At 51.0% G+C, this 15,000-nt stretch overlaps 1 protein-coding gene across 11 annotated transcripts in view; it reads left to right on the forward strand.

Annotated features, from left to right (window-relative positions):
• The window catches only part of RAVER1 (ribonucleoprotein, PTB binding 1), a 314,850-nt gene that overhangs the window by 216,265 nt on the left and 83,585 nt on the right, over nucleotides 1-15,000 (forward strand). For all 11 annotated transcript variants that reach the window (XM_085654428.1, XM_085654429.1, XM_085654430.1 and 8 more), the window contains one exon: nucleotides 11,798-11,929. In XM_085654428.1, the coding sequence (XP_085510554.1) occupies nucleotides 11,798-11,929 (132 nt within the window). The remainder of the gene's footprint in view (nucleotides 1-11,797; nucleotides 11,930-15,000) is intronic.

A 15,000-nucleotide genomic window follows, 5' to 3' on the forward strand; every position in this document is an offset into this window, starting at 1 on the left:
CAGTTAACCAACCATCCAGTGTCTTTACTGAGTAGTCTACAAAATCAATCCAGGACTGGTTCTGGATTTTGTGAGCCCACCTGAATCGAATTCTGTACTCCTCAGTGGTGAGTCCAAATCCCTCAGTTTTCTTCATGAGCTCATAGGACCCTGCATCTGGCCCAGAGAGGGTCAGAAGCCTGTCTCTGCAGTTACCAGAGAAGAGTTCCAACAGGAGTGCCCCCCAGAGGTTTCTTCACCGTCCTCATTTCACAAGCCCTCTCAAAGGCTGTGAACCATTTGGTGATGCCATCACCCTCCTCAAATTTAGGGACAATCCCTTTGAGGATTTTAGGAGCGGAGGATTTCTCCCGGTCCTTATTTTTTGTATTGCTGCCACCATTGATGGGTGCTAAACCATCTCCTTTCTTTCTTTTTCTAGAGCCAGGACTCTGGACTCTAGATCCAATTTTTTGTCCAGCCTTGCTAAAAGGCTGTCCTCCATGCCCTCACTGGAACCTGTACCACCTGTGTGGCCTCTAGGTCCCCAGGGGTTGATTCTTGGAGTTAAGGGTCTGGGGACCCTTTCCTCCCTAGGGCTGATTGGGAGTGGGCTCCCAGCCCTGTCCTCCTCATTTGTTTCCTCATCTGACTGGTCATCACCATTCTCAGATGGGTGGGCCTGTGCATACTCGGCTAGGAGCTCCTGGAGCCCTTGTTTGGTTAGATGCTGGCCCATTGGTATATTTTTAATTTTACATAAGGACCTTAACTCCTTGAAAGACAAGTGAAGGTAAGGGGTGAGGTCGAGCTCCTCAACCATGTCCTGTATGATATCTTGGTTATCTTCACTAATAGCTGGGTTCTGTTTTTGAGACATTCTAACAAATTTCTAATCCCTCTACCCTTGACTATAGTTGCTTTTATTTTCTAAAATGCTAAAGGGACTTAAGCAAGGCCCTAACAAGACTTTTAGTAGTTTGGTAAAAATGACAATTTGTAAAAATCGGAATTCTAAAGGCAATTTAAGAGTTCTGTTGTGTGATCAGATGGTAACCAAGTAGTCCAACAAATGCAAGTTTGTATCCCACCGCTAATCTACCAATGTAAGAAACTGGCTCTATATATACTGCACCAAAGTGAGGTACAGTGTGTATCTGAAAGAAACACGTTAGTTAGATTCCTCACCTTAGAATATCCCCAGGCGTCCGACTGGATCCGGATGATTTTTCGTCAGCAATACCCCTTGCGCGTCGCTAGGCGTCGTCTGCGGCTCCGCGTCCGTCGTCGGGGTCGTGCGCCGGAATGACGTCGTCTGAGTACTTAGACGCCGCCCTCGCGCGCTGACGTCAGTTCTTCTTTTTTCCGCGCCAGTAAGCGCAGATCCGGGAGAGCTACCCCTTTAGTCCATTTTTGACACTTTTTTGACTCTTTTTGGTCAATTCTCGACTCTGGTGCCGGTAGGATGCCTGGTTTCAAGGCCTGCGACGACTGTCACCGACTGATGTCGGTGACCGATAATCACCGCCGGTGCCTGTACTGCTTGGGCCTCGACCACGACGCAGCGGCGTGCTCCAATTGTATGGCCCTGACCTCGAAAGCTAGGCGGGAGCGGTCCCGCAAGCTTCTCGAGCTTCGCCACTCGGCTCCGCGTCGCTCTTGATCCCGGTCCAGGAGGAGGTCCAAGGATCGGTCGCAGAGCCGCACTCGACATCGTCACTCGTCTGGCTTGAAGTCTTCGGGTAAGTCGAGGCACTCCAAGAAGTCCAAGAAGCGACACCGCTCTTCGGACTCCCCTCGCCGGTTGCGCGACTCGGCCGAGGGTCCGGGTGGTTCCACCCCCGCGGCTCCGCAGCCGCCGCGAAAGTCCCCATACCCGACGGTCCCTGGGACTGACGCGACGCCGGCGGAGGTCAGTGCCTTCCTCTCAGCCATGAGGAGCCTGGCCCCGCCATCGACGCCCGCTGGCGCGCCTTCAGGCCCCGCAGACTCGACTGGGCGACCTCGCATGCCGGCGGCTCCGGCCCCGGTGCCGTTGGGGCTCCGGCCCCGACGCTGCAGGTCCCCGAGGGGCCCAAGCCTGGGCCCCCGTCGACGCCGGTCGACCTAGTTACGCCTCCTCTGCCGGCGCCGACACCACCCCCGACGCCGGCTCCAGTCGACCCCCGGTTCAGCCCCTGTCCGGTCCAGACGCCGATGCGGCGCCGCCCGACGCCGCATCAGACGCCGCTAGAGACACATATTGTCTATCGACCGGCTCCGATCATTCCTCCTGTTTACCAGGAATCGGATGACGGGGGCGACTGGGAGGGGTCTGATGACCCTATGGCCCTTCAGAGCCATCTTGCACAGGACTGGGCAGATGAACTGGGAGAGGCCAGTGGGTTGGATACCTCACCGGACACTGGATTCATCTCTCCTCCGACTGGCTTCGGAGGAGGGTGCAGCTTTTTCTGTGGTGCTGCGCAAGGCGGCCAAAGCCCTTGGGCTTGAGCTGCCTGCCGTGGCTGTGAGGACTAACCTCCTCACTGAGGTGCTTCAGTCTGCCGCATGCTCCACTGAGCCTCTGCTGCCATTCAATGAGGCCCTCACTGATGTTCTGCAGGGCACCTGGTCCAAGCCCTCCACAGTCGCTCCTGTGGATAGGAACGTTGCCAGGCGCCACCGCCCTGCTCCGGGCGACCCCAGTTTTCTGTCCCAACACCCCACCCCCGAGAGTCTGGTTATCCAGGCCTCTACCTCCCAATCCTCCTTCCCATCCGCTCCTCCGGACCGGGATTCCAAGAGACTAGAACAGTTTGGTAAGAAGCTGTTCTCTTCGCTCAGTTTGGGCCTGCGGTCTTTGAACACCGCCTGTCTCTTGGACCGTTATTCCCACTCTCTGTGGGATGCGGTGGAGGACGTGCTGCCACTGTGCCCGGAGGAGGCCCGGGCGCGGCTTTCCTCCTGGTAGAGATGCAGCGCGCCATGCAATCCGGTGTGGACTCGACACTACGGACTCGCTGGGTAGGGCGATTTCTACCACGGTGGCGCTTCGACGTCACGCCTGGCTGCGGTCCACGTCTTTTTCAGGGGATGTCCAGAGCACCCTCATGGACATGCCTTTTGATGGCGCTTGCCTTTTTGGTGACAAAGCGGACAGTGCGCTGGCTCGCTTCAAGGACTCACGGGCTACGGCCACGTCCTTGGGCCTCTCGGCCCCACGGCCACAAACTTCCGCTTTTCGCTCCTTTCGTGGCCGAGGCGGTACCGGAGGACGACGCGGTCAGTCCACATCCACCCCGGCAGCATCCGCATCAAAGCCTTCCTAGTCCGAGCTTTCAGGCCCATTCCACGCCAGTGGGCGGCAGAGTTCGCCATCACCTGCTCCACTGGCATTCCATCACGTCGGACAAGTGGGTGCTGCAAATCGTCCGAAGGAGATACTCCCTCCCCTTCGAGACGACCCCTCCAGCCATGCCACCGCAGCACCACCGTATCTCGGGGGATCATTTGAATCTTCTCCACGAGGAAGTTTCGGCCCTCTTGGCCAAGGGGGCTGTCGAGCGCGTTCCGAGCCCTGAAGTAGGTCGTGGTTGTTATTCCCACTACTTTCTGGTTCCCAAGAAGGGCAAAGGGGGCCTACGCCCTATCTTGGACCTCGAACGTCAATGCCTTCCTCCGGAAGGAACGGTTCAAAATGTTGACTTTGGCTCAGGTTCTAGCTGCCCTAGACCCTGGAGACTGGATGGTAGCGTTGGACTTGCAGGACGCATATTTCCACATCCCCGTCCTGCCGGACCACCGGCGTTACCTGCGGTTCACGGTGGGTCAGGAGCACTTTCATTTCACCGTGCTCCCCTTCGGCCTTACCAGTGCCCCTCGGGTGTTCACGAAAGTGATGGCGGTGGTCGCAGCTCATCTGCGCAGATCAGGGGTTCCAGTCTTCCCCCTATCTCGACGACTGGTTGTTGAAGGCGGGCTCGCCCCAGGCAGTCTTCTCCCACCTCCAGACTACGGCGGATCTCCTGCATTTGCTGGGGTTTTCCATCAACGTGCCGAAGTCACACCTGAGCCCCTCTCAGAAGCTCCTCTTCATCGGAGCGGTTCTAGATTCGGCACAGTTCTGGGTCCATCCCCCGGAGCAGCGGGTCCGGGATATACAGGCCCTGATTCCCATCTTTCGGCCTCTATCCTGGGTTTCGGTCAGGCTAGTGTTGCGGCTTCTGGTGCTGATGGCCTCCTGCATCCTACTAGTGCATCACGCCAGGCGGCGCATGCGGGCTCTGCAGTGGGACCTGAAGTTTAAGTGGGCCCAGCATCACGGCAACCTGTCCGACCATGTCTTGATATCGGAGGGCGCTGCACAGCAGTTGCAGTGGTGGCTCATGGACCGCGATTGGGTCACGGGCAAGAGCCTCTCCCTACCCCTACCGGAGCATGTCGTAGTGACGGATGCATCCCTCCTGGGTTGGGGGGGCCACATGGGGGAGGTGGAGGTGGAGATGGAGATCAGAGGACTCTGGTCTCCGGCGGAGTCTCGCCTCCACAACAACTTGTTGGAGCGGAGAGCGATCCGTCTTGCACTGAAAGCCTTCCTTCCCTCTGTCCGGGGAAGTGTCGTGCAGGTGTTCACGGACAACACCACCGCCATGTGGTATTGCAACAAACTGGGCGGGGTGGGGTCGTGGACCCTTTGTCAGGAGGCTCTGCGCCTCTGGACATGGCTGGAAAACCAGGGCATAACCCTGGTGGTTCAACATCTGGCGGGCTCTCTGAACGCCAGAGCGGACGAACTCAGCCGCCGGTGCATGATGGATCACGAATGGCGTCTGAACTCCGAGGTGGTGCAAGGTCTCTTTCAGCAGTGGGGAGAGCCTTGGTTAGATCTATTCGCCACCGACGAGAACGCGCAATGTCATCAGTTCTGCGCGTTGGAATTTCCAAGGCGGCACTCGCTCGGCGACTCTTTTCGTCGCGAGTGGAGTTGCGGTCTGTTGTACGCCTTTCCGCCTATACCACTTCTGCCCAGAGTGCTGAAAAAGATCAAGCGCGACCGGGCCCAAGTCATCTTGGAGGCTCCGGATTGGGCACGAAGGTACTGGTATCCCGAGCTACTCAGTATGTTGACCGATCCTCCGATATGTCTGCCCCTTCGGGAGGATCTTCTGTTGCAGCAGCAGGGGACGGTCCTCCACCCGAACCTGTCCAGCCTCCACGCGTGGAGATTGAGCGGCGGCAGTTGATGCCATTTGACTTGCCTCCTGAAGTCTGTGATATCATTCTGGCAGCCAGGCGTCCCTCCACAAAGACGGTATACGCCTGCCGGTGGAACAAATTTTTGGCATGGTGCACACCAAAGGCTGTGGATCCCCTTTCCGCCCCTCTTTCTGAGGTTCTCCTCTTTCTTCTTTCTTTGGCCTGGCAGGGCTCTGCCCTGGGCACCTTGAAAGGTTATCTTGCTGCTCTCTCTGCCTTCTTACGGCTTCCAGATCAGCCCTCTCTTTTCAAGTCCCCTGTAGTGTCCCGCTTTCTTAAAGGCATTACTCACACGTTCCCTCCTGTCCCTTTCGTAATGCTTCAGTGGGACTTGAATCTTGTCTTGACATTCCTGATGTGCGCTCCCTTTGAGCCTCTTCACAATTGTCCTCTTTGTCTTCTAACTCTTAAGACTGCTTTCCTGGTAGCCATCACCTCGGCTAGACGGGTGAGTGAGCTCCAGGCTCTATCGTCCAAGCCTCCTTTTCTATCTGTCCTTCGGCCTCGTCCTTCCTTTCTACCGAAAGTGGTGACCCCCTTTCATCTTGGGCAATCTGTCACCTTGCCCACCTTCTTTCCGCCTCCGCATCCTTCCAAAGAGGAAGAGCGGCTCCACCGTCTGGACCAAAAACGTGCGCTCTCCTTTTATTTGGATCGCACTAAACAGTTCCGAGTGGACGACCAGCTTTTCGTTGGCTACGTGGGTGCAAAGAAGGGAAAAGCTGTACACAAGCGGACCATCTCCCGGTGGGTCGTTTTGTGTATAAAAATCTGTTATTCCTTGGCAAAAAAGAAACCGCCTGTTGGGCTGCGCGCCCATTCTACTCGGGCCACAGCGGCTACTACTGCTTTGGGACGGGGGGTCCCTTTGCAGGACATCTGTCAGGCGGCAACGTGGGCTTTGCTGCACACGTTTGCCAGGCATTATTGCCTAGACAGCCAAGTCCGGAGGGATGGCTTCTTTGGCCGTTCTGTCCTCCAGGACTTTCTGGTGTGATCTTGGTTCGCAGACCCACCACCGGGGTTGGTATTGCTTGGGTATCTATTCTAAGGTGAGGAATCTAACGTGTTTCTTTCAGATGAACAAGTTACTTGCCTTCGGTAACGATGTATCTGTAAAACATTAGTTGGATTCCTCACCGACCCACCCATCCTCCCCGTTCTGCGAACTGACATCTAGGGTTAAGGCTATCCCTTTCAGGGCCCTAGAATTTTTTGGCACCAGTGTCGGTATCTTGCATGGCTCTGCGTTCCTGGCACGGAAGGATATGTACAAGAACTGACGTCAGCGCGCGAGGGCGGCGTCTAAGTACTCCGTCATTCCGGCGCACGACACCGACGATGGACGCGGAGCCGCAGACGACGCATAGCGATGCGCAAGGGGTATTGCTGACAAAAATATCTTCCGGATCCAGTCTGACGCCTGGGGATATTCTAAGGTGAGCAATCTAATGTTTCTTACAGATACATCGTTACCGAAGGCAAGTAACTTGTTCATAGAGTCCAAGTGTATCAGAGGTTTGACAGAGGTTAAAGTTAGATAGAACCTTACTCTCTAGTGGTAGCTTGGTCGAGCAGTAAGGCAGTTTCAGAGGACCGTGTAAAGCACTTGATGTATACACTCAGTCAAGATGAAGTCACACACTCAAGAATTGAACTCCAGGCCAATTGTTTTTGTATATAAAATATACTGTTTAATTTCTGGAACCAAGCAAGCCTGGTACAGGTAAGCATATAAATACTTTGCAGTAGTAACTTACTTGTATGAACACAGTTCAGAATTGCAGTATAACTTGTACTGGTTTTGGTTACAGTTTTAAGAAAGCAGTTTGTAACACATTGCAGTTATAGTACATTCAATTGAATGGGCTTTTTAAGTAAAATGCAGTTAATAACTTTTCAAATTGCTTTTGCTAACACAGGACTGGATCCTAGATTCAGCCCTGGGACATTTCCTGAAAACAGGTGATTAAATGCGTTTTGGTTAAAGGTCCGATTTTTAAGGAATATTATTGCATTTCAAAAGTTGACAAACTTTTTCACATAGAATCACCAATGTTATCCTATGGCAGGAAATTCATTTAGCAGGTAAGTTAGGTTATTGCTACTTTTTCTTACTCGGTGCTGGATCCTGGATTCAGCACTGGGATATTTCCTGAAAACAGTTTGGAAAATGCGTTTTGGCTAATCTGCTGATTTTTAAGGAATATTAGTAGTTTTCAAAAGTCGACACTTAAACTTTTTGGGAGAAAAAGTGTCAATATTATCCTATGAGGAAAAATGAGTTGTCGGTTTCAAGGTAAGTAATTGGTCTTTTGAGTTAGGGTTCTGGGTTTAGACTGGTGTCTCCCAAGGTCAGTGATGCACTGTTGTTGCACCCTCAGCGGCACTCGGGCGGCCGGTTGCAGAGTGTTGAGGCCCAATGTTCTCATATGGGGGACTTCGGTTGGTGGCTGGTGGCAAGCAGGTCACAGGGTTGTGGGAGCAAAGCTCCTAGGGTTAAGCTCAGGGCACCTGGGGGACCAGATTAGCACCAAAGGGGCACCCTCAGCAGCGCTAGGGCAGTCTGGTGCAGTTTTGAGGTTGGTTGCCCTGTGGAGTTCAATGGAGATTCTCCGGGACAAACACTGCGGGCTCGGGGACGAAGATGTTCCAGGAGTGACCACCACTTCTAGGGGTAAGTTGGGATGTAGAGGGATGGTTACGCACCACGGGGTTGGGCATACAAGGCCGTGGGGCGACAGGTGCAGGGGTGCCTTTGGACATCAGATTTTCTTACCCGCTCTGGTAATGGGGGGTCTCCTGGATTGAGTCTGCAGGTGTTGTCTGAAGGCTTGAGGTAGGTCAGGGGGTGCCGGATCTCGGGTCAGGATCACCGGGGGGGGACCTCCTTGCGCTGTTTGTTCACTCAAACACGGGCCGGGCTCGGTGGGTGCAGAGTGTGCTGGATTCGCGGTTTCTGGCTGGCACCAGAAGCTGCAGTTCAAACACGTCCGGTGTTCACGGGAGAAGCATCTTGGAAAGTGAATGTAGGCAGGTCCTCCGGAGTTTTTGAAGTTGCTGGCTGCTGGACATGCCAGGGTTTTGCAGGAGCAGGTTCGAGGGGAGACGGGCCTGTAGGGCTGGGGCCAAGTCCGTGGGCGTCATCCTCTTATCTCTGTACGGCTTCTTGTCCTTATTTTCTTGTGGTTGCTGGATCTGAGGAAGGAAGGTTCAAGGTGCCCCTAAATACTAAATTTAGGGGCGTTAGAGGTAGGTAAAGGGCAGGGACCAATGGATCCCTTCCCTGGGGTGGGTACAACCCCTATTCTGCCACTTTCCAGTGGGAGGGGGCAGGAGCCTGTTCCTAGTTGGCTGGGGTCCCCCATCCTCAAGATGGTGGGGACTCGAGGTTGTGCTTCACCTCGCCTCCCCCACCTTAGGGGTTGAGTTGGTAGAGGTGGGCACACCTCTCTTCCTCACTTTGTTTTTCCCGCCTAAAGTTGGGGGTAGAACCAGTGGGGACCAGTTGCTGAGTACAGCAAGTGGTCTGGATAGGCTCCCAAAGGCGGTATGCCTTTGAAGCTTTTCCTTTGTGAACCCTGCCCATCCTGTGGGAGGAGGCTTGGCACCTCGTCCCAGGATGTGCATTGTTTCAGGCCCCGAGAGCCGCAAGCTCTCGACCCTGGGGTCCAGAAAGTCTGGGGGTGGCAGCCTAGGCAGACACTTTGTCAGGTCACTGGGAGTTGGTAGAGTTTCAGGGGGCATCTATAAGATGCCCTCTGTGGTGCATTTTACATTAAATCCCACACTGGCATCAGTTTGGGTTTAATGTGCTGAGAAGTTTGATACCAAACTTCCCAGTCTTGAGTGTAGCTAATATGGTGCTGTGGAGTTCGTAATGACAACCTCCCAGCACCATACTCTTAATGACCGCACTGCACTTACAGGGCCCAGGAATGGACCTGGGCACTGTAGGGGTACAGGGCTCATGCACCTGTACCCTCACCACTGGCAAAGGGCACCCAGCTAGAGGGTTGACTGATGTATGCCAGGGCAGTGGTTTGAGGGCATGGCACACATGGATGTGTGCCATGTCGACTTTGTTTTGTTCTGCACCCAGACACTCAGCCTGCAAAGGCTGTGTGTGTGTGTCAGGGTCTCTAAGGGTGGCACAATAAGTGCTGCAGTCCTTGGGGGGGGCCTTCTGTGGTCACAGTGCCCTGGGGACCTTTGGTACCATTTACCAGGGACTGACATGTGACCGGAGATGCCAATTGGGTTTAGGCTTCAATGCAGTTTTAGGGAAGGAACACAGGCCCTGGGTACCTGATTGGCAGGAGCCCAGGGCACACTCAGTCAAAGAACATCAGCAATACAGCAAAAGGGGGGGGGCATACCATGCAAGAAAGAGGGCACTTTCTCACAGTCACTGGCTGCAGGACATGCAATGTCGTCTTTTGCAGGGTCTTGGAAGCTGGAGACAGGCCAGTAGTGTTGGGGCCTAGTCGGTAGGAGTCTTCAGGCTTCGCTGCACAGTGTCTTCTTTGTACTACTTATGTCGGCAGAAACTAGTTTGAAGGTCTGAGTGAGCCGCCTAAATACTAAATTAGTGGCTTTTTAGGGCCAATGGTCACCTTACCTGGGGTGACTACAGTCTCAATTATACCACTCTCCTGTGGGAGGGGGCATAGTCTTATCCCTGATTGGATGGTCCCCCAATCTTCAAGATGGTGGGGACTGAATGATGTGCTTAATCTAGCGTCTTCTCCCTTGGGGGTGGAGTTGGCGAAAGGTGGGGGGAGGGACAAACCAGGTACCGCAAACGGAGCACTATGGGTTTACATTGAGAAATTTAAACGGGTGGGGACTCGCTGGACTCCTCGTGCGATATAACCACCTAGTTGTATATCTTATAAGGATCCAGTTCCCTACAATCCTTTCCTGGGAGTCGTTAGGATGTCTCCTAGAAGGGCAGAAAGCAGTCTCGGAGGCAGGACCCCATGTGCAACCGGTAAGGGCGCAGAGGATTAAAAGCAACAAAGTAGCAACTTGGTAAAAGTTGTATGCCACAACTTGGTACATTAATTTCGATTTGAGAATCAAGTTGGACTTAATGTAACTAGTTGTTTTCCTTGGAGCATCCACTTTGGTGACACAATTCCAAAGTTAGAGTAGCTGAGGAGTCTGCGTGTAACTTTATATTCTCCATTTGGGCGACGAAGACTTCCCACAGTAAAAACAGTTTCACGTTTCTACTGTCAAAAACATGTGAAATACATGTTCTGCCCATGCAATGTGCAGCACCTTGCTTCAGGGCTATATAGGCCTGCCATAGGGGTGACCTACACATTGTGCAGGGGGTGACTTGGCTTTGCCATTGGTTTGAATGGAAAAGTCAGGATAGCAGTTTTAAAGCTGCTCTTCCAGTCTGCAATGACAGGCTATCGAACTGTCTTTACTTATGCCATCCCCAGGGTGGCACAAACAGTGCTGTAATCTGTGGCCGTGACCCTCTAACTTACATGCCCTGGCTACCATATACTAGTGACTTGCAGGTAAATTGGGGCTTTGCCAGTTAGGTATTCGCCAATGCGACATACTTTTTCGCGTCTGTGCACTTGCACTGAGGTCTGTTTGGCAGGCCTGAGTGCCTTCAGAATCAAAAAGCAGCAGCAGTCAAACCTTTGGGCGGCATGCAAAAAGAGGCATTTTATTATGTTGGCCCTTTACATTTGAAAAATTCAGTTAGTAAGAAAGTGTGAATGTTCAGCTTCAAGAGTTCTGATTTGTTTTGAAGAATAGATTAAGGGCATTCCATTGTCTAACTTCCTGTACTTCCCGCAGCCTGCCTCAATGTTTTATTCTTCTGAATGAAGGTTGATAGGTCAGGTGGATAGGCAGTAATTGGGTGCATCTGACTCGGGGATGATGTGGGACCAGGTTCTGTTGGTTGAAAAACCCAGTGACTGACTCATGACACGCAAGACCTCTTGTCTATAATACATGGCACTGCAATGAGCAGGGAAACTACTTAAAATTTCAAGCCACCTAGCATGCACTAGAGCAAGGCAATCTCTCCTGAAATGGTTGCTCTTGAAACAAACAATGAAAAGAAAATGTTAACTTGGCATATGGAGCAAGAAAAGTTAATACTTCAGTAATCTAATGATTATCAGTGCCTGGTCCTCTCTGGTGACACTTGTATATTCGCTTTATGCCATGGGCAAACTTTGGAGCCTTTTGCTACGATTTCTTAATGTGGACACATAGACCCCGTTGACAAAAGTAGTGAACATTTTATAATTGCTTGCCTGGGCCAGTTTACCTTTTGCTAATTTTGTCTTGGGTCACAATGTAAGCTTGTAGCAAAAAAATTCTGTATATTGGTATGCCTCCTCTGATTTCTTCCCCCACCCCTTCCCAAACACTGTGTAATATGTTGTACCCAATTGTTCCATGAGATAAAACGTGCATTGTTTAACTTGAGACTGCCAGGAAGGTTTGTTCCTTGCCCCTTCCTTTTATTTATTTTTTACTGTCATAGAAGATCTTATTCAATCTTTGACCCCAGTTTGTTGCTTTTTTTTTTTTTCTTAAGATGTCTCCGTCATCCCCGTTTAGTGACCGAAACAGTTTAGGATTGCTGCAGCCTCCGTTCTATTCTGGAAGCTCTTCTTCGTACTTCTCTAGTGGACTGCATGGTGACCTTCATCAAAGTTCGGTTCAGAAGGTATATTATGTTTTACTTTTCAGCTATTTGTAATGCAATGTGATTTGAAACCAGTGCTGCCATTTTGTGGTAGATGTTTAATCTGACCTTTGTCCCGTTCTGTCCCAGCCTTCTCTACTGTATTTAGGAAGTTGAAGAAATTGCAGTTGGGCATGTTTTCTCTCATTAAAGTCCAGTAGAAGGCTATAGGCACAGTCTTGTTTTTGGATCAGTGTGGTTGACTCCCCTAGCCCACCCCTCTAATGCTCTGATTATAGTATAAGATTTGCAGGATGGGACCCTATGCACATCTATCTACTCGCTCAAATGACTTAAGTGAAAGTGTCATAAGCTTCCCTCCATCACTTTATTTGTGGCATAGATGGAGAGGATAGGCTCCCTACCCCTTTTAAGTTATGTGGATGCTTTTGCTCCAAACACCATGCACTACCTGCTGCTTGATCGCTGCGTTTCTTGTGGACCACACCATAATTGTGACCTGCATACATTTTGTTGTCTAGACTAGTGGAATGATGCTGTTTGCCTCTGGATTTGGTGCCTTGGGGGTCTGGACTTGTTCCCTCTTCTTGGAATGTGCCCAATATAAGTGTCTGTTGCAGATGTTCTGTGCTCTTGAATGAGCATGCCTGAGCTTAGTGCTTATCCAGTTTGCTTTTTGGGATCTTCAATGCTCACCTTGCTTCCTCTGTTCCTCCTGGCTATTCCACTAAAATACTCCACCTCCCAACCCTAAGTTCGTACGTGTGAAATTGAAATCTTGGATTCCTTGTTCAGAAGTACAGAACCCAGTACCAGTCATGAATATTCTGGAGCTTTGCTTTTAATTATGTGCACATACACTGGAACAGGTGTTTGTCTACTGGAGTATTGTAATTCTGATGGATACTTCTAACCATATATTCCTCATCTTTAGAATAGTCCCACATGGATCCAGCAATTGTTTTTTCTTTTATTTTTTGGGAGCAGTGCTCCAGTGTGCTGGTATTTGGCATCTTGTGACTTTGTAGCACCCCAGAAGGGATGGTGTGGAGATTGCATATAAGTGAGTCCAGCGTGCTGACGTCTTTTGATTTGTTTCTGTGCTCCAACCTTGTCTTCCGATTTTCCAGATTTCTACAACTGTGGCCTAGGAAATGATGTCCCAACGGAAAACAACCAGATTAAACACTGTGCTGATACTGATAGAAGCAGATGTTGATCATAGAGCTGCATGAAGTGTTTGTGGAGCTGAGGCTTCTGCCTCTAATCTTAAGGCGTGCACAAAATGTGTCCTTGTGCACCTAAAGACTGTTCAGGTATTAGAGGTGCAGCTTTATTTCACCGAACATAAGAGGTCATAGTTGAAGCAGAGATCCTGCTCCAAGTTGTGGCCTTGTTCCTGGTCTCTGACTTCTTGGAAAACTTTAATTGGGAAGGCACAAAGTTAAGGCATAAGCCCAAGAGTTCCATGGTGGACTCGACCTCCCTCGTCCAGCATCTTGAAGTCTAGCCAGAAGCTGAGGATGTCAAGATAGAGCTTGCATCCCTCTAGTTTCACCCAAATCTGACCTGGCCTAACCATTTGTTCCAGTGCCCCATCTGCCCCCCCCTCCCTCCCCTCCCATTTCTGGGATGACTATGACCCTGCTGCAGATCTGCAGCGTGATTCCTGCTTTTACAGGGCAGCTCAGGGTTCCAGCCAAGCTACCTCCATCTGTTCCGCTACCAATGCAGTCTACTCACTATGAGCCTGCATGGATGCTAATTCTGGCCATACTGGTGCACACTGTGGGCTCAAGATCTGGTCCCTGTGCCAATTTCTATTCCCAAACTGTTGCAAGGTGAAAGTATTAAGTGGTATTGCAAAGGGGCCTTACCTCTTAATTCTAACACAATACACAAAGATGGACCCTGGGTACTCTCTCAGTACACAATCTTAGTCCACAATCTCTTAGTCCTGGTAGAGTAGCAAAGTGCAAACCGGCTACTTGGGGGAACAGGTGTTACCTCACCAACATGGACGATAAGTAATTGACACGACTCCAGAGAAATCCTACACCAATTTATAAAAATAGGTCTGATTTTTATATAGTTTCAGACACCAAAATGAAATCAATACATACAGTATAACCGTAGTTATCAATTTTAAACCAATATTTTGCAATATGAAAAACCTTAACGTTGCGGTCAATGGGGGGAAAAAACACATGTATGCAATCTATACTTTAGAGGGCGAGTTCAACGGAACCCACTTGGAGTTAAGGTCTCTGGAATCCTTGGATCAGTTCACAACAGCTAGCCCAATTTTACCTGGCTTAAGGGAGCAAGTGCAAAGGTTTTCTTGGCTAGCCGTTGTGCTGACCTGGATCCGCGGCAGGGGTGCTGGAAGGTGTGCCAAGAGCGGATTAAAACAAATGCTGGATCTTTACAACATTGCCACTGGGGTGGTTGGTTGTGCTGGCAGCTTGATCTCTCCTCTTGAACTGTTGAATAAAGCAGTTAGTAGTCGGACTGACTATAAATAATCCTTGGCACTGACAAACAGTGACTTGGGAAATCTCCTTACAGAGGACCAGGGGTGCAATGTAGACACTTGAGCCTCGCTGAGGGTTGTGGTCCAGCTCTTTGAAGACCTCTGACCACTTTTCTTCAGACCGAGACACTTAGGATTCCAGCAGACAGTCCTTCAGTTTCTCTTGTAAGTGTGGTTTGGTCCTACAGACTGCAGGGGACTAGAAACTTTAGTCCTTGGGAGTTCTTGCAAAGTCTTTGGGTTGCAGAGGGGTTTACCTTCCTCTTGGAACTAGTCTCCAATCTTGGGCAAATCGTAGTCCAGTGGGGGCAGGCTGGCTGTCACGGATATAATCCTTTGCTCCTCCACTTTGTACAGTCCTAATCTTGTGCATACATGGGTCTCTTCTTGTTTCACGTTGAATCTGAGGTTCTGATGTCTGGGGTGCCCCGTAAATCCTGGAATTAGGGGGTGTTAGTGGGTGTGAGGACTAGTAGCCAATGGGCATCTGTCCTGCGGCTAATCTGCCCCAGTACTAACAACATCCTAAGGGTGTAAGTCACTAAAACTAGTCAAACTG

The sequence above is a fragment of the Triturus cristatus genome, chromosome 4_1 (genome assembly GCF_964204655.1).
Source record: "Triturus cristatus chromosome 4_1, aTriCri1.1, whole genome shotgun sequence".
Classification (NCBI taxonomy): domain Eukaryota; kingdom Metazoa; phylum Chordata; class Amphibia; order Caudata; family Salamandridae; genus Triturus; species Triturus cristatus.